Source organism: Schistocerca americana, chromosome X (genome assembly GCF_021461395.2).
Source record: "Schistocerca americana isolate TAMUIC-IGC-003095 chromosome X, iqSchAmer2.1, whole genome shotgun sequence".
NCBI classification, from domain to species: Eukaryota; Metazoa; Arthropoda; class Insecta; order Orthoptera; family Acrididae; genus Schistocerca; species Schistocerca americana.
The window spans coordinates 387,141,953-387,168,590 of record NC_060130.1 but is presented as its reverse complement, the minus strand read 5'-3'; the positions used below and the strand labels follow the sequence as shown (position 1 = coordinate 387,168,590).

Below are 26,638 nucleotides of genomic sequence, written 5' to 3'. Positions count from 1 at the left end.
CATATAACATGAACAGTAAGTCTCGTAGGAGGAGGATACCCACAGTTGTAATACCTCCTAATTTTTTTTTTTTTTTCCCCCCCCAGTAGAGTCTCGATAGTTTGAGTGTCCAATAATCCGAGCCTCTTTTTAAAAAAAAAAAGGTTGCAACGATCTAATTTCTTTTTTTTTACTGACATGATAAATAATGAAAACATCATTGCAAAAGATAGATAGGGAGAGTACAGCTCAGTGACAAAGCAGACAACAATGCAATCAACACCAATGATTAGCTCACTGCCCTGTTGCAAGAACATCTGTTGTCAGTCTGGCACGAAATACCCCGACTGCTGCTGGCTGCTACCGATCAAACCTGGGGAGTTCATACGTTGCTGTAGTTCCCAGTACCTGTACTGTACAGTGTTGTGTCATTTTGTTTGTTGACTGTGTGTTCTGTTGTACACCTTACAAAGATGAGTGATTTAACAAAAAAGAGGAAATTTGTGCCTTTGCATCTAAAATTAGAAGCACTAAGATGACTTGACAAAGCTGAAACAATAAAAAAAAACTTGCTCTCGAATATGGTGTCGGTGAAGTTACTGCTGGTGACTGGCGAAGAAACAGACTTAAATTATTAGGAACAGTTTTTTTCACAGAAATGCTCACACGAATCTCTCAGTCGAAGAAGTATAAAGAAGTCAGACTTCGAAAAAACAAGTGAGGCATTGTTCATGTGGTTTACCCAACAGAGACAGAAGGGTGCTCCGATTTCTGGCCCAGTCTTGCAAGAAAAAGCTTTGTTTTTCAGAAACCAGCTGCAGGAAGGAGATGACAATTTCGCCGCTAGTGTGGGCTCGCTCGACAAGTGGAAGAAGAGGTATGGAGTGCGTCAACTAGACATATGTGGAGAAAAACTCTCTGGTGATGCTCAGGCTGTTTCAAAAATTATCATCGAGTTTAAAAAAATCATAATTGACTAAAATTTGTCTAATGAACAAATATATAACTGTGACGAAACTGGGCTAAATTTTAAAATGTTACCAGCGAGAACACCTGCTTCTTGTGAAGAAAAAAGTGCTCCTGGGCACAAAAAAAGCAAAGAGTGGCTCACAGTTATGGCAGCTTCAAATACAACTGGAAACCACAAACTAAAACTAGTTGTGATTGGAAGGTCTGCCAAGCCAAGAGCATTCAAGAATGTATCCATCTCAGCTCTTCCAGTTGTCTATACACATCAGAATAATGCCTGGATGAATCAGGAAATCATCAAGAACTGATTTTTAACTCATTTGTACCTGACTGCAAGAATTTTTTTAAAAGAAAGGGGACTGCCATGCAAAGCAATTTTGCTCATGGATAATGCGTCCTCACATCCAAGTGCAGGAGAACTGCAGTGCGACGGTATCCGTGCCTTGTTATTCCCACCAAACGTTACGTGACTCATTCAGCCCATGGATCAGGGCGATCTGTAAAAAAAAAAAAAAAAAAAAAAAAAAAAAAAAAAAAAAAAAAAAATGAACTGGATTAGCGAATCTTGGAGCAAAACAAAGTCAGACACAATTTCTAAGTTATGGAGGAAAATTCTACAGGAAAGTATGCCAGACACAGAAACTGAAGATTTAGCAGATGGGGACGATCAACCATTGTGTAATTTAATCAGAAGATTGCCAGGGTGTGACGAGGCAGAAGAGGTGGAAGTAGGCGAGTGATTAAATTTGGATGAACAACTGAAAGTAACAAACTCTTCTATGATTGACATGGTTAGCATTCTATCACAGTGTGAGAGTGACGAGGATGACGAGGCAGAGGCTGCACCGATGATGAGTCACACCGATTGCTACGCTGCTCTCGAGGCAGCCTGAGGTGACACCAATTGACCTACTGCTCCTGAGACGGTGGTGTGACATTGCCGCGAGGAAACGTTGCAGCTTTGCTAAACAAAAGACACTTCACTATTACCTGTCTAAATAAATAATTATTGTTATTCTGCCAATGCAAACGCATGTGTAAATACTTTATTAAAATAAAAGTTCATATTTTGACCTGTATTACTTACAATACCATAATATTTCTTTTTCCCATTTAAATTTCAATAGTCCGAGTTTTCGATAGTTCGAGGTGGTTCCGGTCCCGTTCACCTCGAACTATCAAGACTCCACTGTATTTAAGCAATCAGTTTTAACGCTTCATTGTCATCATCTTCAGGCCGTTATATGAAAAACAAATGGAGACATTTAAACACTGGCGCACATAGAAGAGGTATGCTAAACTGAACTGGAAACCGTGGACTTCCATTCACTTACATGTATACTCCAGACACACGACAACAACTGGGCTGCACATGTCAAATAAATAGACGCACACGGTATCCAGTTTAATATGGTGCCTATTCTATCTGCACCAATGTTTGGATGTCTCCATTCATTTTTCATATATAGGCCTCAAGATGACACCAATGAAGCATCAAAATTGGCTGCCAAATTTTTTTTTTTTTTTCCCCCACGAAGATTGGTATCCTTTTTCTATGAGTTATTGATCAGCCATAGTTCCACATCCACATTAATATGATGTATGATCTATAACAACTGAGCAGTAATGGTCTGAACACACTTCCCTGAGACACCCTTATACTGTAGTTAATTCTACATCAGCTACAGCCATGCTATGTGCTTCCTATTGAGAAATCCTAAGTCCGCTCACTGACTTTATTTCATAGCAAATATGACTGTTCTTTTGTTAATAAGGGTTGGTGTGGTATCAAGTCAAATACTTTTTCAAAGCCAAAAAATATGGCATATACATGAGTGCCATCATCCATGGCTTTCAGGCCATATGTGAAAAGTCCGAGTTAGGTTTCACATGTCCAATGTTTTCAGAATTAATGTATGTTTGGATGGAAGAGAATATGTTTTCAGATTCTACAACAAATGGATGTCAACAGTAGTTTTGTGGATCATTTGAAGCGGTTTTTTTGACATCATTACATTTGTTCCCACAACATAAAATACTGTATTATGTTGCTATGTAGGCTGCTTCTGATAGGAAGGAATGCTTTTGAATGAAAGGAAGATAATTAGGTTTTAACACCTCAGTGACAATGAGATAGAAATGGACCACAAGCTTGGATTGGGGAAGTAAATCATCTCCCATGGCCTTTCAGAGGAACTAATCCTGAAGTCACCTTAAGGAAATCACTGAAAACTTACATCTGGATGCACTGACAGGGCTTTGAAAAGTCATCCTCTAGAATATGATCTCAATATCTTACAACTACACCACCTCACTTGATGAGAATGCTTGCAACTTACACTACTGTTGAAACATGAAGTGAAGAAATAAACTCACTTTCTCTTAGACCTCATACTTGTTCAATAGTTAAGTTTTATACCTCAAATGAAAGCATTATCAAACACTGAATATGAAACATATAACACAAAACAGCTCCAGCATTCTGAAACAAAATCCACACTAGTAGATCTGACAGTATAAAGATATATCTTTAAATGCATACCACTTTAAGCAAACTTCTTTCTTGCGCAACAATAGCAATCTCTCTCTTCAATTCAGTGCCTAATTTGGATACTCCTAAAATCACAACAGCTTTATACTGGTGACTCTCAGCAAATCTCTCTACTTCTTCTTCTGCATCTGACATGCTCAAAAAGTCCTGAAAATAAGTCTATATCAACCAAACAATGCATTTACATGGACTTAGTCAAAATATTATTATGAAATAACTTTAATTGGCAATATTACAATAAAAAGACTAACATGATAAAAAAAATTGTAAAATAACAACACATATTTGACAGAAATGATGGAAAATGCATTCATGTCTTGGACTAGTTTCATTCCTGAATTCAAACTTGGCTACCTGGTTTTATCAGCCTAAGAATCATAGTATATGAGTGGTGCATTACCCATCTAATGGAGTACACACACAGCATAAACTGATTATTTCTTGGCCATATGCACAGCATCACCTGTTAAGTCAAGGGGAAATAACTCTCAGAACCGTACTCTTCATAGCTACCCTGTAAACCTCTCTCTGACACCTACAATCAATCAAAATAAACTACCTATAAGAAAGGAAGCACCAAGAAGGGAAGGAAGAAATGAAATGAAAATTCACAGGTTGAGAGGTATACGACATTACTCAGTGATTACAAAGTCAAGACAAATTTACAAATAACTGGGCTATTGGTATAACACTGCAACCTCCTCTGGCCTTGGTGCATGCACCGATTCAGTTGGGAAGGGTGTCATAAAGTCATCATATCCATTGCCGAGCCAAGCTGGCCCACAACGGTTGTAACTGGTCCACAGTATCCTGGGTACTGGCACTGGGATGAAGCTGATGCCTGAGCTGGTCCCACACTTTCTATCAGGGACAGATCTGGAGATCATTCTGACCACAAGGGTATCTCAACCTCATGCTGACAGCTCAAGAGAGATATACGCCACGTGTGGACAAGCTTGTCCTATTCAAAAATAGCACTATGAGGTTATCAAAAAAGGACGCAGGATGTCCATGATGTACCATTGGGGAGAGTACCCTCAAAAATCACTGTCAAATAGGACCTGAAGTCATACCACATGATTTCCCACACCATGACACCAGGAGTAGAACAGCTGTGCCCTTCCAAAACACTGAAAGAATGGGATCTCTCCCCAGGTTGCCTCCATACTTTCTCACAATGGTCACCCGTGGCAGTGCGGAACTGTGACACATTGCTGAAGACAATGCAACATCGTTCATCAGCAGTCCATGTTTCCTGACACGGCACCACCTACAAATGCAGCTGTCTATGATATCTTGTTAATGGCAGCCTATGTATGGGATGGTAAGGGATGGTAATCTCCTAGCCCAGTTGCAGTTAACCTCTGAATAATGGTGCAGGAAGACACAATGTGTTGTAGGGAGTAAATTACCGTTTCTCAGATGGCAAATGCAAATGTGAAGTGGGTACAATATGTTTGGAGCACAATAAGGTGAACCTCCCTTTTAGCAATCAGTCATGGTCAGCTGGAACCTCAATTTCAAGCATTCTTGCCCTCAGGTTCTCATATAGTACATCACCAGACCACTCTCACAACCGGGGGGAGTGGCATGGTTCTACAGGATATACTCAATTTTTGCACATATATGCCAACTGGAGTAAAGACTGCAAGCTTTGTTTGTAAGATGGGAGTGGTGCTTACTTAAGCAGCTTCAGAAAGAAACTTTATTGTGATCCTCTAATCGCAATTCATTTATGAGACTGCACTGGGTGTGAATTTCTTGACCTCTGCTGTTAAACAAATAATTACAGGGAATCATGATAGGCAATAAGTGCAAGATGTATAGAAAGTAGCACGTGACACTTGGGCAAGCTGGTCTGTACTGTACATGGACTATGCAGAAAGTAACATCTGCCGCGATTTTAAAGGAGAGAACTGAAACCCACGTGAGAAGGTCCATGCAGAGGCACGCCATATAGCAGCACCCTGGAGCTGCCGCTCCACAGAGGCCATCAAAGAGGAACTAACCCAAATGTAGAAATCATCCACATACAGAGAAGGGGTGACCAAAGGACCGACGGAGGCCACAAGTCCACCTATAGCAATGAGGAAAAGAAGTACACTCAATATGGAACCATGTGGGATGCCATTCTCCTGGGTCTGTGGAGAACTGAAAACTGTACCAACCTGAATGCTGATCGACCGATGGAACAGGAACTGGCGGATAAAAATCAGGAATGGGCCCTGAAGAACCCACTGTTGAAGTGTAAGAAAGATATGATGGCGCCAAGCCATGTTACAGGCATTGCGAAGGTTTAAAAATACTGCTAGCAAATGGCGGCACTGGGAAAAAGCCTGCCGAACTGCGGATTCCAAGCAAAGTAAATGATCATTCAGAGACCGTCCCTCTCAGAAGCCACACTGGTAAGGGGATAATAGATCCCGAGATTCGAGAACCCAACTGAGCCGACGGGCTACCATCCATTCAAGTAACTTGCAAACAACGTTTGTCAGACTAATTCGCCGATAGCTTTCTTACCAGGCTTTAGGACGGGAACCACGATGCTATTCCTCCATTGAGAAGGGAAGTCACCCTGGAGCGAAATACAGTTAAGCACTGGGAGAAGATGTCGTTATGGAGCACTGAGATGTTGAAGCAACTGATTATGAATGGAGTCTGGGCCAGGAGCAGTATCATGAGAAGAAGAAAGAGCGGCAAGAAGTTCCCATTCAGTACAAAGTTCGTTGTAAGATTCTGACTCACAAGGGGTAAAACACAAGGCAGAAGCTTCGGCCTGCTGTTTCTGGTGAATGAAAGCAGCCGGATAGGAGGATGATGCTGATGCTGTTGCACAATTGGTCGCAAGATGTTCAGCAAGAATCAATGGGTCCGTGCAAAGGCCATCCGGGAGGGCAAGGCCCGAGAGGGTAGAATACCAATGGAAACCTTGGAGAGAGCAAAGTGTAGCCTATATACGTGACAATGTGACATAGGGACAGTAGAACCGAGGGAAGAAACAAAGTGTTCCCAACATACGTGTTTCTTCCGTTTGATTAAGTAACAGGCTTTGGCGCAAAGGCGTTTAAAGGTAATAAGATTGGCAGCGGAAGGGTGCCTCTTAAGGTGTAGCAAAGCTCAACGGCGATCACAGATGGCAATGGCAATGACCGTACTCCACCACAGGACCTGCCAGAGGTGGAACGATTCAGATGAGCATGGAGTAGCAAGGCTAGCAGTTGCGTACAATCGCATCAGACACATCGCATAGGACGTCATCAATACAACCTGACAGGGGGGGAGAAAAAACTACCTGCACGGTATATAGAAGCCAATCGGCATGTTGGAAAGACCAACAAGGTAACCTGTCCATCAGGGAGCGAGAGAATCAACAGGAAGTGGTCACTATTGCAAAGGTCGTCGTGTGATGACCAGTGTAAGGAAGGGAGGAGGGAGGGAGAAGAAAGGGAAAGATCAAAGGCAGAAAAGGTACCATGGCCAGCACTGAAATGGGTAGGGGAGCCATCATTAAGAAAGCAAGAAATTGGTTTATGAGAAGACCCTGACTAGATGGAAATGCACTGCCTCACAAGGGATGATGAGCATTAAAATCCCAGAGGAGGAGGAAGGGAGGAGGAAGTTGCTGAAGAAGGGCAGTTAAGGCAGCAGGCGTAAGAGTCCTGTCAGGAGGGAGATAAAAATTGCAAACTGTGACCCCAGAGTCCAGGTTGACCCTAACAGCAACCGCTTCCAATCTAGTTTGAAGAGGAATCCACGTGCTAGCAACGTCTGTACGGACCAACGTACAAACGCCACCAGAGGTCCGCAGGGGGCCGACCCAATTTCGATAGAAAGCATGGAACCCACGAAGGGTCGGAGAGTACTCATCAGTAAAATGAGATTCCTGTAGAAACACACAAGCTGCAGAGTAAAACAAACTAAGGGATATCAACTCTGGAAGGTGACAGTAATATCCATTACAATTCCATTGGATAACCACAGAATGATGATTCAAATGGGGGGTGAACAGGCCGGTCATGACGGCGAGTCACCACCCATCGGTCACCGACAAGGAGGGGGCTACATCCATGTACAGCAGGTCAGAGCCAGGTTGCGAAGGTGGGGACGGGACCACTGGCGACACCAGAGGCTCCTTGTCCAGGGACTTAGGTTTTTTCGATTTTTCTTCTTTTCTGTTTGAGATCAAGGAGGGCTGTCCTGCAAAAAGGAGCCAGCTGCAGCAAGATCTGTAAAAGAAATAGAGCGGGCCATCTGGGGGCCCACAGACCGTGGTTCTCGTGGTCGTGTGGCAGCAGACCTTTGACCTGGAAGGTGCCGGGAAGGGGGGTCCCAGGATGGGTGCTCTTGACCAGCAGATGCCGAAGAAGTGTGACACTTCTCCGGCTGGGGAGGGGGAGTGGCGCTCGGAGGGGAGGGTGTGGGAACCATTGTGGAGGGGGGGGGGGAGGAGAGGGGTTCGGGACTAGGGTAAGGAAGGGGGAGGAAGGGGGGAAGATGTAACTAAAGCATAGCTAGACATCATTGACACAGGATGTATATGTGCATACTTCTTACAAGCCTCAGTGTAGGTTAGACAATCAAGGGACTTATACTCCTATATCTTCTTTTCCTTCTTATAAGTCGGGCAATCCGGTGAACATGGAGAATGATTGCCATGACAATTAACACACACAAGAGGGGGAACACAGGAACTCCCCTCATGGAGTGGACGTCCACAGTCACCACACAGAGGGGTCTGTGAACAGTGGGAAGACGTGTGTCCAAAAGGCAAGCACTTAAAAACATCTGAAGGTGGTGGGATGTACGGCTTCACGTCACATTGATAAACCATAATCTTGACCTTCTCGAGGAGGGTATCCCCTTCAAAGGCCAGGATAAAGGCACCAGTATCAATGCAAATGTCCTTCGGGCCCTTCGAACACGCAGAACAAAGTGAACACCCTGCCATCCTACATTGTCCCTAAGTTCTTCATCAGTTTGAAAGATGAGGTCCCTATGAAAAAAATCACACTTTGAACCATATTGAGAGACTGGTGGGGGGTAATGGACACAGGAATTGTGCCAAGATGGTCACAGACATGAAGGGCCACATACTGGGCAGCTGAAGCAGTTTTGATCAACTATGAACCCGACCGCATCTTGCTCAGAGTGTCCACTTCGCCAAACTTGTGTTCGATGTGTTTCACAAAAAATAAAGGTTTGGTATTGATGAAAGTATCCCTATCAGTCCTGGTGCAAACCACAAAGCGGGGGGAAAGGTTTCACCCCAAGCCGACAAGCCTGACCCTCCTCCAAGGGGGTAGCCATGGAAGGGAAGGCCGAAGGGCAAAAGAAGCAGCACTAAAAGAATCATTTCCTTTCAAAGAGATGGTCATAGAAGAATGGTCAGAGTTCTGGACGACCTGTAGGTATTTCATTTGCATAACGTTCACCCTGATACCACCCACTCCGATCAGGGGCTCTCCCCACAGGCATCACCCAGCCGCAGCAAGGGCCGTTTGGCAGGAGTTCCGATGCTCCAGGATGACAAGCAACCACTCCTAGGCTTACATGAGGTGGTCACAGCTCAGGTATTAGAAGTGTGATCCCTGTGTTTTCAGGGGACTCAACCAATAGGGTACATAGCGACCCCAGCACATCGGCTGGCTACCAAGCTGGCTATGTACCCTAGCATCAGACAACAACGTGACGGGAAAGATGGAAGGAACTAGGGGGGCACACTCCGGAGACAACTGGTAAGGTGCTATTCCCCAAATGGCTCACACTATGGAACAGAAATTTAGTAATGGAGGTCAAACCCAAGGGGGGGACCAGAGAATGCCAAAAGAATGAGGCAATTACTCAACAAAACCAAATCGCAAAGCTAACATAACCAGGAGGATAGCGGGGCCAACATAAACAAGGATGCCAAGAGTGGGAGAGGAGAGGGCGGAGGCGAAGGAGCAAGGACAGGAAAGGAGGGGAAGGGAAAGGATATGCAACCTGGGAAAGAAGGAAGGCTGCAATAACTCGGGGCCCCGTGCTTGCCGCACACATACTCATGAAAGGACGCGAGTCCCCTGGGGGAGTTTTAAGCTCGTCTCTCCACCTTCTTTGCCCGCCACACAGCCTTCTTCCACTATGAAGACAGATTTGAAAATTTACAGGCCATTGTTGGGCATGAAGTTTATTGTATGACCTGCTTGCATAAGATGTTTACATTTCATCTGGTGTGCAACTTTTGCTCTCTTGCATTTCATCCAGTTCATACTCATACTAGAGCCACTACACTCCAGGGGAAATTACTCTCGCTTGTACCAATAAAAAACCACGTGACTTTCCGTATTGTTACATAATTAATCTCTATTGTAAATAGCAGTAATTGCCCAGTAGCATTAAGGCAATTCTAACATCGGATGTGGAAGTGGAGATGCATTTCATGTTTGGGAACAATACTCTGTTTGAACACCACACAACTCTGCTCATATATGAGCAACATGTTGCAAAACATGAACTACTGTGATGCTACATCACTTTTTGCATCACAGGCATGACACCATGTTGTAATACACAGCTTTCTTACATAAATGTGACTTACCAAACGAAAGCGCTGGCACGTCGATAGACACACAAACATACACACAAAATTCAAGCTTTCGCAACAAACTGTTGCCTCATCAGGAAAGAGGGAAGGAGAGGGAAAGACGAAAGGAAGTGGGTTTTAAGGGAGAGGGTAAGGAGTCATTCCAATCCCGGGAGCGGAAAGACTTACCTTAAGGGGAAAAAAGGACGGGTATACACTCGCACACACACACACACACATATCCATCCACACATATACAGACACAAGCAGACATATTTAAAGACATATATATATATATATATATATATATATATATATATATATATATATATATATATATATATATATATATATATATATATATATATATATATATATATATATATATATACCTATTTGGTATCAACCCCACATGTTAGAACAATGTTTTAAGATAGATCTCTCGAGTGTTTTTCAAGCGATTTCATTTGCAAGCTGATTCCACTTCCCCATATCATATCAATGAATCAAAGTCTGCCATCTGCTTTACTCATAATTGGACCAATGTAATTATTTGATTTCATATCTGCACAAATAGTTACCTCAAGGTACGAACTGATTAATTCCAATTGTTTGTCACTGTTACTGTAGTCATAGAATCCTATGTTTTTGCATTTTGTGAAGTGGACAGTTTTATATTTCCAAACATTTAAAGCAAGTTGTCAATCTTAGCATCACTTTGAAATCTTACGATCTGGCTAAATATTTGTGCAACATTTTAATCAAAGTACTTCATTACAGATGATGACATCATTTGCAAACAGTTTTAGGTTACTATTAATATTGTCTGTGAGGTCATTAACACATAGCATGAGCAGCACTTCCCTGGGACATGTTCGAAGTTACTTCAACAACTGTCAATGACTCTCAATCTCACATAATGTGTGGCATCCTCCTTTTTAAGACATCCTCGATCAAATCACGAATTTCATTTCACACGTAATATGATCCTACTTTCACTAACAAGTGCTGGTACAGAACTGAATTAAATTCTTTCTAAACTTGAAGAGTCATATTGTTGGCTTTTTAATTTGAAATTGCATGTTATGAAAGTACTATGTTTTGTGCACAGACATATTAAAAATGTTAAATGTATTATTTCTGGTGGAATTTGTTGTAAAAAAAGTCAAGAAACATTATGCTGGTGCTTACAATTGCTATCATATCTCTACTTGTAAAAGTACGAAAATAAACATCTTCAGGTGTTTTACTCATTCAGTGACAGTGAGTGTATCAACTAATCACGGACAAACAAAAACTTATTAAGTTCAACTTGAACTTGTTTGTTACTTTTAGATTAGATTAGATTAGATTAGATTAGATTCAGTTTACATTCCATAGACCCAAAAAATGAGATGATTCTTGTGGGTGTGGAACATGTCAGAAAGTATAAAATAAAAACATAAGACATTTGAATGTAATACTTACTACCCTGATCATTTGTCAGGAGATAGTCAAAATTGGTTAATACAATGCAGTAAACTGGAGCAGCTAATATTTACACAACTAACACGCTGTCAGAATGAAACACTGTTATGCACTATTAATAAATTTATCATACACAAAATATCTAATCTTGACTGTTGTGACCAAGTGTTGCCAAAACTGAAATCTAACCGATATATTTACTAAGCTGGCTTAACAGTCTCTGTTAAGATATTCATCTATGGAGTAGGAGGAGTTGTCTATCAAAAAGTCTTTCAAACTCTGTTTACACCGTGCTTTGTCTGAAACCAAGTTTTTAATGGTTGCTGGCAATTTATTGAAAATGTGTGTTCCTGAATACTGGACCCCTTTTTGGACCAAGGTAAGTGATTTTAAGTCTTTATGTAGATTGTTCTTATTCCTAGTATTGATACTATGTATTGAGCGAATGGTTGGAAATAGAGATGTATTACTTGCAATAAATTTCATTAAGGAATAAATATGCTGAAAAGCAGTGGTTAGAATACAAAGTTCCTTGAACACGTTTCTCCAAGACGTTCTTGAATTAACACCACAAATGATTATTATCATAAGCTTTTGCACCCTAAAAACTTTTGCTTAGTTTGATGAGTTGCTCCAGAATATGATCCCATATGACATAATAGAATGAAAGTAAGCAAAGTATGCAAGTTTTTTTTATATTTATTTCTCCTACATCTAACATCATTCTCGCGGCAAAAACAGACTTGTTTAGGAGCTTAAGCAATTCTGTGGTATGCCCTTCCCAACTGAATTTATTACTGAGTTGTAATCCCAGAAATTTGACACTGTCAACCTCTGGTTCTGAACTGCACATAGTGGGTCTTCTCATAGTTTAATGACAGTGAATTAGCTTTAAACCACTTATTCATGTCAATGAAAATTTGATTAGCAGCTATTTCTAAATGTGTACTTGACTTGCTACTTATTGCAATGTCTGTATCAAACAAAACAAACTTAGCATCCGGCAATGGAACAGATAAGAGGTCATTAACATACACAAGAAAAATCAATGGACCCAAGGTGGAACCTTGAGGAACACCACATGTAATTAATTCCCGGTCAGATGAAGACTGACTGCTGACTGCTTACTGCACAGGTATTTTGCAACGACACCCTTTGTTTCCTGTTAGATAGATAAGACTCAAACCATTTCGCAGCATTGGTGGTGACACCATAATATTCTAATTTACGTAAGAGAGTGCTGTGGTTCACACAGTCAAAGGCTTTTGACAGGTCACAGAAAATGCCAGTAGCCTCTAATTTATTATCTAATGAATTAAGTACATTCTTACTGTTAAGTGTAAATAGCTTCCTCTATATCAGAACCCTTAAGAAATCCAAACTGTGACTTGGACAATATATTATTTGCAGTCAGATGCTTGAGAAGATGCTTAAACACAACCTTGTCAAATAATTTTGAGAAAGCCAAAAAAAGTGAAACTGATTGATAATTTGATGGTATCTCTTTATCCACCTTCTTGTAAAGAAGCTTAACTTAAGCATATTTTAGGCAGTCCAGAAATGTTCCGCTTATAAGAGATTGATTATACAAATAACTTAAGATAGAACTCAACTCGCATGAGCACTCGTTGATTAACTTTGTTGATATGTTATCATACCCACTGGAATACTTAAAATCTTTAGGATTTTATGATGGATGGTACTTCTTTGGGAGACATTCTTAGGGTTTGGTCTCCCCAACATCTACGTTATTAGTGCTGAACTTGAAGATTATGGGGACATACAAGTCAGAAATAAGACTTTGATGATAACTGTGATACATGCACAAATAATGTATTCGATATCGTTGTGTGCAATTTCAGAACTGAAGTTCGATTCCCAGTGAGCATAAAATTAACTATTTAATAGTCTTCAAAACTGTTTGTTCACCTCTCAATTTGGGATTTTCTCTGCACATCTTTGAGAATTCTGAATGAAGACAAAACAACAACCTGTCAGTTTAAAACTGGTTGCCAGACCAGCATGCTAGCTCAGAACCTTGTCTTCTGCATGGAATGCTTTCACCAATTGAAGTATCCAAGTCCTAAGCTTCACTTCTGCCAGTACCTCTCTCCTACTTGCAGAAATCACTCTGACACTTTAAGGATAGGACATCCATTATGCCTGAGTAGCTCAGCCAACAAGAGAACTGCCTACAAAATGCTAAGTTCCGAATGCAAGTTCCAGTTCAGCACACAGTTTTAATCTACCAGGTAGTTTCAAAATAGTGCACTCTCTGCAGTAAATGCAGCTATTTCATGCACATCTTTATTAGGAAGCAAAAACTGTATGTTTGGAGCACTGGATGTAATTGACCGTTGTCACTACAGACCACTGCAACCGCACATCATGTTGTCAAGCACATTCTGTGTGATCATTTCTGGGCAGTGACATACCACACTGGAAATTACATCCACATTCACGTCCACATCCATGAATGCATTGCTGTCTCTTCTGAGAGAGGCTTATAGGACGATATGGCTTGTTGAACCCAATGTAGGCAACGGTGGAATTAATTGCCAAGTGAGGTATGAACTGCAAAGAGAAGATGAATTCTGAGCAAGGAAAATTGCATGTCACACCCACAGCGTAGTTGACAGGTCATTAGAAATTGAGCACCTAGCTCAGATCTGACAACGAAGCGGAAGTAGATCAAGTATATTCTTTTCAAAAGATCACAGCATTTGTCTTAAATGAGTTAAGAAACCATGAAAAACAAAAAGGAAGCAAGAATGGTGTTTAACTTCCAGTCAGTGACAAGGCCATTACTGGTGTAGTATGAGTTCAGATGAGAAAGGAAATGGGCTGTCTCTCTTCAAAGTACCCATCTTGGCATCTGCCTTGAGCAATTTAAGAAACTTGTAGAGAACTTAAATTTCGATTAGTTGATGGGGATTTAAACCACTGTTCCCCCGAATACAAGTGCAGCATCTGTAACACATCATTCCCAATTATGGATAATATGACAAATATTCTTGTTGTAAAAGTCTGCATTTTCACTGTTAAAAAAATGTTCCACCTCGAAAATTACCTCGTCGTAATTTTTAAAATACTCGTACCTGCCTTGCAATTGTTTCTTCACCCAAAGATAGAGGATGCATTACAACCCATAACATCTGGATCCTCCCCTCTACCATTAATACCAGTTTCTTTGACTTACACAGATGGGATTTGTCTTGACCCTCTGCCTCTTTCAGTCCACTCCTCCACTTCATTGTGTGCCATACCCAATTTCTTCTGCCTGTGCCACACCAGGCTCACCTATCCAACCCACAAATGTATCAATCTTGTGAAGTAATACACAGCACTGGTAGTGACTTTCTTTTAGTCTTTTTTGTAACAAGATGTATCAATATTCCCCATTACCTACTGACCCTGTAAGTATGAACTGTCATAATTTTTTGATACTGTGATACTTCTTGACAACTACATTCAATGCATGTTTCTAAGCTTTCATTATACTAGTCCTCAATGTATTTTTCAGTCTAAATGCCTCTTTTACATTATATAATTCCACTGAATTTCAAGTCCCTAATACAATTTTTTTTGCATAAATATAATAATGACATCCTTTGTGTGTTTATTATGTTCCTCCTATTTTTGTTTCATTCAAGGATGTGAAACATGCTACTTTGCATTTTTTTGTTCTTTCTAGAAAACCAAGGTTAGGACCGGCTATTTGTCAAAGATCAGACATGAGTATTGACACCAGTTAAAAGAACTGGAAAAAAATGATATACCATCCATGAAAGGCATGGTTCATGCATCGTGCATCTAAAAGAAGAGAAGCTGAGAAAATCATTTTCTTTCACAATTAATTCTTACAAGGAAACATCACCAACTCGACGTTGTATTTTAAGTAGAAAAAGGCACATTTGCAATATATCAGCCCCAGCTATCGACCCCATGTGAAAATTTGGATCATAATTCTGGTAGTAAGTGGTGGTGGTTAGTGTTTAACGTCCCGTCAACAACGAGGTCATTAGAGACAGAGCTCATGCTCGGGTTAGGGAAGGATTGGGAAGGAAATCGGCCGTGGCCTTTCAAAGGAACCATCCCGGCATTTGCCTGAAGCGATTTAGGGAAATCACGGAAAACCTAAATCAGGATGGCTGGAGACGGGATTGAACCGTCGTCCTCCCGAATGCGAGTCCAGTGTGCTAACCACTGCGCCACCTCGCTCGGTATAATTCTGGTAGTAAGTAGTTGTGACCACCTCAAAGTACAGTTTTTAAATATGTGCTTGCATTGCTTGTGTGTCACTTACTCTACCCCTTCAGCTGCCTAATGCCCAAGCACCTAGTACTTTACAGCAGAGTGACAACCAGAACCCTCCTACTTACGGGATGTTGATGGCAAGGGATGAGGAGGGAGGAGAGGGATCATGTCTGCCCAATGGATAGGAAGTAAGTAATATGAGTATGTCATTCAACATCAGTATGAACAAACCTAAGCAACTATACAATTAAAACTTCCTGGCAGATTAAAACTGTGTGCCGGACCGAGACTTGAACTCAGGACTGTGCAAGTCAAAGGTCCCCAGTTTGAGTCTCGGTCCGGTACACAGTTTTAATCTGCCAGGAAATTTCATATCATCGCCCACTCCACTGCAGGGTGAAAATCTCATTCAGGAACTAAACAGTTACTATGAAACAAGGTTTATAATCTTTATTTTACAATTTAATCATCCCAGCCTCGTTCGAGAATAGTGCAACTGCTACAAATGTACTTCACCTTAACAGTGTCAGCTTTGCAATCCAAAGAAAATAATACACAACAGTGACATTAATAATGAAACAGCACTACACTACTACTTTAATGACACATTAATTTCAATGATTTACAGTGCATTTGTGGACTGCAACAAAAAAATGTTCAGAGCAAAGAGATTTATGGCACCAGCTACAAGTCAGAAACCGCACACACTGACACGATGTCACTGTACCAATGCCAAAATAGCATTTCACTGGATGTTAAAAGTGATCTGGCCGGACACAGGTGTAGCCACTTTGATACCAGGGATACTGGAAGACTGGCCAAAATAGTGGTGCTCGTAACTGCCTGTTAAGATGAAACTGCATCTGAAGGATGTTGTTACACTGGCCAAACTTCAAATCGACACCAAGAAGTCATGCCGAGTTGGTAAACCTGAGGACAAAACTATTGAATATATGGAAGCCAAATACATCCAGTGGTGGACAATACCATGTGCCACCTGGTGATATTGCTGTGTCTTCTGCTCCACGCTCTTCATGCACTGACAAGCTTTTGTGGATGGAAAATAAGCCCACAGTTAGAATTGTTCTGCTATAATCTTGTACAGCTTTAAAAAACATCTTCTGTCACCACGTCTTTAAATATTCCTTGTCGACTTGTTTAGAATATGAGGTGACTGCTACAACACTGTCCGCATGAAATACACTGTGTTTGATTCCTGGCCCAAATGTCCCAGTTGTCTCTTTTAAAGGGACAAACAGAGGTGACAGCAAGTGTGTATCTGCATACACTACTGGCAATATTGTGCAGCTGTGCACTGTGTTACTGATAAACTGTACAATCATGTAAACATCTTTCGTCCATTTTTTGGCAAGAGATCGACCAGCCATAATTTCAAATTAAACTCATTCTGATCTATAGTGCAAACATTCTGCCTGAGCTCTGGTGTCAGCAACAAATTCTTCACATGCATTAAGTATTGCTGTCTCATCACCAGTTTTCTTAGTTTTAGTAACGTGCATTATTTTTCGTGACAATACCATGTTTCTTCTTGAAAGCATACATTCAACTAGCAGATGCCTTAAACCTTTTTCGTCCCACCTTCATTGTGGCTTGAATGCCCCACTGCTGTATATTAACATTGTGGATAATCATCTTTTTTTCTGAATGAGTTATTAACTTTATCTTGACAGATTGAATTGACCTTGGGAAGCTTTTGTTGATGCATACCCTAGTTTTCAATTTATTTACTCCAAATGTACATTTCCTGTTTTTTGTTTTCATAATCTAAGGTTAATCTTGACAGTCCTGAAATACAGATTTCTCTTCTTTTCACTTTTCCAAAAGGCGACAGCTCATTTCATGTACTATTCTATTACAGAGAGGGGCAATGTGGTATCCTACGATGCTACATTTTCGAAGCAGGATTCATCATCTCTCACTTGTTACACCCGTGTCCCATTGCACCAATGAAGCTGTTCAACAAATATTACTATGGTAAGTGGGCAGCCTCATTACTGTCATTGTCAGTCTCTCATAAATAAGCAACAAACACCAGGCCACTATTTCACTCTACGTCTAGCACATTTTCATTCATGAAGTTGTCTACGATTTCTGCAAGAAAGGGCTAAATAATAGCACAAAGCAAGCCCCATACACTTTTGTTTACCTTGTATAAAAGTTTGTTGAATAGCCGCATGAAATGTCACCAGTCATGACTTTCAGGAGCTCTCATTCTTTGATGTTTAAATGTTGCAACTAGACCCATCATTCCATATCAGTCCTCGAGGTGACACACTGTCACTTGTTGCCATAACATTATGAAGACAACCTCTTACTCACTTCTATGTAAGAGGTCTGTTCAAAAAATTACAGAACTTTGTACACAAAATTTTTCTACACTTGCCTTTTACTTACTAGGGCATGGACTTCTTCAAGATACTCTCCTCCACAATTGATACGCCACTCCCAATGCCATTTTCACTTCTGGAAGCAGTCTTGATATGCCTCTTGCTAAATCGTTTGAAGCGTTATCTGCAAATTTTCTTTTATGTCGGCTATCATAACAAATCTTCATCCTTTCAACAGGTTTTCAACTTTGAAAATAAAAAAAAGTCCGATGGGACCAGGACTAGAGAGTACGGAGGATGAGGCAACACAGTTATTTTGATTTTTGTGCAATAGTCGCACACCAACAGGAATCAATGTTTGGGTGTATTAGTGTGATACAACAGCCATGAATTGTTTCATCACATTTCAGGCGCTTTCCTTCTCATATTTTCTCGCTGGCATCACAACACATCCCAACAGGACCATCGATCAACAGTTTGTCCCTGTGGCACGAATTCACGATGAACTTCTCCTTAAAAGTCAAAGTAAACTATCAGCAAGGCTTTGACATTTGGCCTGGCCTGGCCTGGCCTGGCCTGGCCTGACTAGCTTCTTTCAGTCTTGGAGAACCTTTCCCCAACTCAATGTGAAGATTGGTCTCAACATCATAACCGTAGACCCATGTCTCATCACCAGTTATGATTCTCTTAAGGAACATCTTGTTCTCATTTGCACAATCCAAAAGCTCTTCACACATTGCAAAGCCATGTTCTTTCTGGACTCATAAGCCATGAGACGAATTTGGCAGCAACACAATGCATTCAAAGATGCTGTGTCAGAATTTCATGACATGGTCCAACTGAAATGTTACATTCTTCTGCACTCTCTCAGACACTCAGTCTTCAACTGGCATGCACAACTTCATTGACATTCCTGATGTGAGCGCCGTGAGTAGCTGTCAAAGGCCGTTCTGAACAAGGGTCATCTTTAACTTTGTCCGGCCATTTTTGAACCATGTGAACCATTTGTAACACTGAGTACGGCTTAATCACTCATCACTGTAGGCTTCCTGCATCATTTGGTGTGTGTCTGTAAAGGCTTTCTTGAGTTTCAATCAAAGTTTAATGCGGACGCATTGCTCCTCTGACTCTGCCATCTCGAAATTTGGAAACTGTGCGACACAACATTCTACTCAATACAGCACTAAACAATAACTAACAGACATACAACAATGAAACTTCCAGCAGTTACACATTAAACTCAGGTATGTGCAGGGATGCCAACCGAATTCCTCTCCAACACACCATTGGCATGAAATTATGAATGTTCCAGAAGTTTTTGAACGGATCTTGTGGAAATTCTTCACTCTTAAGTATTAGGTGATTGCCGTGGGCAAGAACAACAGACAACAGGTGTGTGGGCATGTTTAAAAATTGTACTTTCAGAGCAACATAACTGCATACTATCAGAATTGTGGCCCAATTTTTCACATAGGTTCAACTGATAGAGTTAGAAGTAACATACAACAAAATTTTGCGATCATATGTGAAACAGGTGAATAAAAAATTTACTGTGGTAAGGATCCAAATCTTGAACCAATAAAAACCATCTGGGAGAAAGACAGACATGGGAAAAATGCAATGGGGTTCTTTAACACAGTAAACAAAAACTAAACATATGAAACACTGAGAACCATAACGGCTTAAAGCACATCGTCAACTGTCAGACAGTAGCATTTATTTAAGCTTCTTACATCTGTTGATATTATGGTGAGTCAGGTTTATCTGTGCTGTAGGCCCACATCATATATATGAACATTAAAAAAAAGCTGTCTCACTGGTTTCTCTGATATTCACTTAAATGAAGGCTTGATGATGGTATGCTTTATGCCCTTATGGTTCTCAGTCACTTATATACAAGCTGTAGATTGCTAAATATGGCAAGCTACTTACAAACCATGTCTCTCTCCCCCCTCCCCCCCACTGTGTGTGTGTGTGTGTGTGGGGGGGGGGGGGGGCGCGTGCACACACACACACATCACAATTTTTTAATAATTATTCCAATATTAACCATAATACTAGCATTTTAACAGGGAATAGGGAGGGGGTAGGGGGTAGGGGGTAGGGAAGAGGGAGGGGGTAGGGGGGAGGGGGGAGGGGGAGGAGGAGGGGGAGGGGGTGGGAGGGAGGAGGGGAGGGGGGTGGGAGGGAGGAGGGGGAGAGGTGGGAGGGAGGAGGGGGAGGGGTGGGAGGGGGGTGGGAGGGAGGAGGGCGGAGGGAGGAGGAGGGGGAGGAGGGGGGAGGGGGAGGGGAGGAGGGGGAGGGGAGGAGGGGGAGGGGAGGAGGGGGTGGGAGGGAGGATGGAGGAGGGGGAGGGGGGAGGAGGGGAGGGGGAGGAGGAGGGGGAGGAGGCAGGGAGGGAGGGGGGAGGGGGAGGGAGGAAGGGAGGAGGAAAGGGAGAAGGGGGAGGAGGAGGGGGAGGAGGCAGGGAGGGAGGGGGGAGGGGGAGGGAGGGAGGGAGGAGGAAAGGGAGGAGGGGAGGAAAGGAAGGAGGGGAGGAAAGGGAGGAGGGGAGGAAAGGAAGGAGGGGAGGAAAGGGAGGAGGGGAGGAAAGGAAGGAGGGGAGGAAAGGGAGGAGGGGAGGAAAGGGAGGAGGGGAGGAAAGGAAGGAGGGGAGGAAAGGAAGGAGGGGAGGAAAGGAAGGAGGGGAGGAAAGGAAGGAGGGGAGGAAAGGAAGGAGGGGAGGAAAGGAAGGAGGGGAGGAAAGGAAGGAGGGGAGGAAAGGAAGGAGGGGAGGAAAGGAAGGAGGGGAGGAAAGGAAGGAGGGGAGGAAAGGAAGGAGGGGAGGAAAGGAAGGAGGGGAGGATGGAGGAAGTGGAAAGCAGACAACAGATGCAAAGACAGGCATTAAAGACATCGTGTGGAGACAGTCCAATTTCTGTTGGGGCTCAGAGTAGGATAGAAGGTCAGAAGTATTGAATTCTTGAATCTTCCTTTCCTTTTTATAGATGAATCAATCTGGCAAGCGAGGAGAATGGGGGCCAGAACAATTCACGCTCTTGGGTTGTGGAGTGCAAAGGACTGCACACATAGAGGTCAGCCGCAGTCATCACAACTAGGAGTTGCCTCACATTACAAAGATGAGTGACCAAAACAGAAAACTGGAAACAGCACATGAAGGTGGGATATAGGGCTTCATGTTGCAATGGTAAACCATAACTCTGGCTTTTTCTGGAAGCATATCCCCTCAAAAGCCAGGATGAATGGGTTGGTATTAATTTATTAATCCGATTGTCCTTAGGATATCTCTGGACCCACTGTGCCATGCCAGATTAGTTCCTATTCCTCATCAAACTGAAGGAGGTCACTGTGGAAACTAATGCTCTAGATCATATTTAAGGACTGGTGAGGAGTAATGTTCACCAACATGTCTCCTAAGTGCTCACAGGCAAAAAAGGAAGCCCATTGACTGGCAGAAGAGGTTTTAATCAGAAGATCACATCTTACTAAGTGAGTCACCTCATCAAACTTATCTTCAATGTGTTCTACAAAAAAGCAGTTTGGTATCTGCAAAAGTCTCCCTTCTGTCCTCAAACAAGCCAAATAATGGAGGAAGGGCTTCACACCAAGCTGGCGGGACTGGCCCTTCTCCCAGGGGTGGCCAGGCAGTCAAAGCCAAGGAAGCAAAAGTAGGAGCAGAGAGAGAACCATTACCATCTGAGAAGAGGGCCTCGAAAGAGGGGCCAGAAGTATGGAGCTTAGCACACTTAATGTTCAGAGTGTCTGCTCTGGTGCGACCCACTGCGATCACAGACCACAGACTCATCCTGTGTGCACCACCCAGCTGCAGCAAAAGAGAGAGAGAGAGAGAGAGAGAGAGAGAGAGAGAGAGAGAGAGAGAGAGAGAGCAACCACTCCTAAGCATACAAGAGGCAGTGACAGCTCAGGTACCGGAGGTAAGATCCCTGTGTTGTCAGGGGGCTCAGCCAGATGAGTTCATAAGAGCCTCACCATGCAAACCAGCTAACATGTTGGTGGCCTAGCAGGAGGTGGGGAGGGGCTATGGCACGGAAGGAAGAGGGACAAAGGAACTCATGCCAGACACACTAGTGACGGAGTTCTTCCCCAAATAGCTCACAGTATGGGAAAATTTTATAAATGGAGGTCAAATGCCAAGAGGACCAGAAAAAGCCAGAAAAAAAGGGAGAGTGGAAACATGAGACAAGTCCGTAGAGGAACAGCTGGGTCGTCATCAAAGGAAAACACCGAGGGAGAAAAGGGGGGGGGGGGGAGGGGCAAAGAGAGAGGGGGGCCAGGATGGGAAGTAGTGGATATGGAGAAAGGAATGCAGCTGAGGAGGGAAGAGATGGTGCAATAGCTCAGGGCCCTGTGCATGTCACACACATACCCACAGAAGATCTGCGGGTGCCCGGAGGTGGGGGGGGGGAGGGAAGGGGGGGACATAGCACAAACAGAGTCGTGTGCTAATATCAAGACATGAATATTGTTTACTTTTGACTCCATGAGTATTCTTTCCACCAGAATCAAAACAGCAATCAAAAATAATGTGCATCATTGGTCTTTGCTTACAGAAACTGGTAAAAAAAAATTATTTGAAAAGAACATGCAAATGAGAACACTGCCATGATGAGAACAAACCTGAACCAACAGGGGGAGTGAGGAAACTGGGATTATTAGACACTACTTTCAAGTCTTTCCTCAATAACTGTGAAATTGACAATTCAGTTATATCACATCGAACTGACAGTAGCTCGCTGTAAAGAGTACCACGGCCTGGCTTATTCACGAGTCGTTTCTCCATCTCTTCCAGAACTGACACATCTTTGGCAGTAAACTTCTTAGGATTATCCGACAAGCAAGCCGTGTCTAAGATGATTGTGCCTGCAACAAACCAAAACAAATTTTATAAACAAATATCAAACAAAAACATTTACTATGAAAAAGTAACATTAGGGTTACATTCTTCAGAGAGAGAGACTTTAAAAAGACCAGAGATACATTTAAAAGTAAAAATTGAATATGATGTTTCGGGGAGGAGAAACAAGGCTAAGTGTGTGCTAAAGATGTGGCTCAGAATGATCCATTACATGTAGTGAGAGAGAGAGAGAGAGAGAGAGAGAGAGAGAGAGAGAGAGAGAGAAAGGAAACTATAATTGGAATGTCACAGACATTTATCAACTTCAGGATTATGATCACATAGAAATATACAGTAGCACGAGAAACATGTGAGCAACAAGAAATAAGAGTGACCTGTATAAACAATAGTGACAAAGAGACAGATAAAGGTAAGGATATGAAGAAGGAAAGCACTCCTTCGGACTTTGTTTGAACTCATTACCACAAAAAAAAATTCTTGCAAGAACAAGAGGACAATATAAATTTTATGTGAAAAAATCTCAAACAATGGACTACAGTTTGTCAATCTATATTACTTTGCTTAAATAAAATGCGTACAGAGCAGCTGTGTGTTATCAGGCTACATGGCTCTGACATCCACAATAGGATGCACGAAAGTTGTAAGAATTGTGGAGTCAAGTATCCAAGCCTTTGTGCGATTGCCTCCAGCCACTCCACATGTGAATGCCTTTTCTAAATACTGTACTGTTATAAATACTGCTATATAACATACAGAACTTTCCAAATGCAGTCAGTGATGTTGACAGAAAACTCATTCATCTAAAATGCCCAGAACATTCTGGTACAATGTTTTATAGTTATAAAAATTTTCATTCAATCGTACTACAAGCAGCGGCACATCCTTAGGCGAAATTCATTAAGATCGATGTTGTCAGATATTGGAAGGGAGGCAATGGTGGTAGATTTCATTCTTCTAGAGTATTTTGCTTGATGCAGGAAGGGCAGCTTAATACACTGCCAGACTCTTCATCACCACAGACATCAGATGTGCTGCTTTTTGTATTCAATGGAGAAGAGGAATATCCATAGTTGTGTCATTTTATGAAATCTTACAGTCAATCATTTTTAAATCCCTGGAATGAATATTTCAACAAATGCTTTTCCAGACCACAATGATTAATTAATGTGCTTTTGGAGTAAGTGCTGAGTTGAATATATTTTGGAAGCCAGCAGAAGCTTCACCACAATTTGCTGACAATACTGTGAACTGTACATGTTCCCACAATGTTGTCATTGATCTAAATTGATCCCTGCGTGTCAGTGAGCAACATACAGCATCATCAAGCTTTCTATGCAAGGCATTTATCATAGAGAACGAAACTTCTATAGGCCCCCAAATGAAGGTGTCCAAATGAGACAGTTTTGAAAACTTTTTCTCACATAATAACACACTGTTTTCACACGTTTCGGAGCTCTGCTACTTCAACTTTATTATCACTCTCATTTTGAGATAGTGACAGAAATAAGAGATTAACGAAATGTATTCTGTACTTATAGTCTGTAATTCTGCTGCCACCTCATCACATAAATTGTCCAAAATGAATCATTTGTGATGACAGTTGTTTCGTAGGCCCCATAAAGTGAAAACAACTGCTATCAACACCTTCCACTAATGCTCGGCACTGCTCTGTGCCACTCCGCTCCACACTGCTCTGCTCTGCTCAGTGTCACTATAATCACACGCACTGAACAGCATTGGTTTGTTTTATCAGCGCTGCTCTACTTACCACACTGCTCTGGTCATGCCACATACTTGTGGGCAGTAAAAATTAGCAATTAAAAGTTTTGCTGTTTAGTTTACTGTTGGGTACTTTACACAGTCACAATTAAAATTTCAGATGTAAAATACGAAGCTTGCCATAAACAACAACATTAATTCTTAATTAATCAAGCTTGACAGGTTTCCTGTAGCATGTCGCTACCACTGACATAGACAGGGATACTCGAGAGCTTAAAGAACAGCTAGTGAAAGCCAGTCTCTGATACCTAGCCTCAACATCTTCTACCTAGCTACTCCCAACTTAGTGGCAGCCACCTCAACTAGGATAAACATTTAAAAGCTGTCAGAAGGACATCACTACATCCCATACCAGCACCAGAAGTAGGCACTTAAGGCTCTAAAAGAATGGTGTATGTGTCAGAAATGGAAGTGCTAAGGAACCATTTTCAGATCATAAAAGAACCCTGATGGGAAGCTGTTCACTGTTCACAGAAACTGACAATTCCAGAAACTAGATGTAAGCTGTTAATTGTCGTGGTCCATTCTCCATTAGTCATCCCCCCCCCCCCTCTCTCTCTCTCTCTCTCTCTCTCTCTCTCTCTCTCTCTCTCTCTTCCTCCCCCCCCCCCCCTCCACACACACACACACACACACACACACACACACACACACACACACACACACACACTCAATGCATTTATCAAATCCTTAATCTCCATCTTTCCATCTTCCAAAAGAAATGTCTTCTAATGCCACCTGTTTTCGTCAGTATCAACTTGATATAAAGGACGATTTAATCAACAACCCCTGCAAGACTCCTTAATGAAAGTGGAGAACGGTGCCATATGATTAATGAATCTACGGCTTCATGACAGGGGTGAGGGGATGGGGTGGGGGGTGGCAGGTAGTGGAGGGGGGTGGAGAGAGTAAGGATACCATGTTAGGCATACACAGTATAATGTTACAGCAGGTATTTGAAGATAGTAATTGGGAAAACAGCTCATTGATAAAGGTATCCACTTCACTTTCAGCCATCTTTCCTGTAAACACTGCACCCAACTGTGACATGTTTCCTGGGAATTGTGACACATGGGTTTTGCCTCCATCAGAAATTTCATTTCCCCAACACTGATCCATAAGCAAATCAGTTCCACTCCAAAATGAGTGCTATTTTACCAGTACTGATTTTAACAATTTTCTTTGTCATCCTGTTCCATCTGGAGCTGGGGGTGGGGGGGCTGGCTGGTCCCATCAGGCAAAATTTATAATCAGTAACTTCCCTACTCAGACAAAAACAAACAAAGAATGATCAGACTGCCTTGGATTCATTTTATCAGATTTTTTAAACTCTCATTTCTCCTTCAGTTACAATGGATGTGTTATAACTGAGACTACACTTATTGATTTACCTTCATCTGCCCAATGGAGAAATAATGTGAGCTAGTATCTGTAAGCTATTTGCTGTCTGGAGGAGACTCAGGCTTTAAGACAAAGGTACATTTGCATTAGTACTTGCTGTTGCAGCTACAGTGGTCAAGATAAATGTTGCATATTGCTGCTTTATCATCAGTACTGGACATAATAGGAAACAAAACTGATTTTGTTGGGAAAGTCATAAGGAAAAGTAAGGCAAGTAAACATATTTTTAATAGATAAACACAAAAAAAGAAGAAACAAAACCTTACGAAAGATTCCAATGCAAACACTAGTTTCTTCTTGCTGTCACCTTGCTTAACACACGGGTTATGAACCAATTGGCCCCACTCATAACTGGAGACACTTTTCGATGTAGGTAGGCATACTCCTTAAAAAATTGCACAGAGAAGCATTAGGGATATTACCCCATTTCTTCACAACAGTATGTATGA

The 26,638-nt window shown here is 41.9% G+C and overlaps 1 protein-coding gene across 1 annotated transcript in view; it reads right to left on the bottom strand.

Moving 5' to 3' along the window:
• The window catches only part of LOC124555481 (exopolyphosphatase PRUNE1-like), a 158,379-nt gene that overhangs the window by 43,308 nt on the left and 88,433 nt on the right, over nt 1-26,638 (bottom strand). The window contains exons 4-5 of the mRNA XM_047129405.1: nt 22,772-23,014; nt 3,491-3,646 (exon numbers count right to left, since the gene is read on the bottom strand). Of these exons, the coding sequence (XP_046985361.1) occupies nt 3,597-3,646; nt 22,772-23,014 (293 nt within the window). The 3' untranslated portion in view covers nt 3,491-3,596. The remainder of the gene's footprint in view (nt 1-3,490; nt 3,647-22,771; nt 23,015-26,638) is intronic.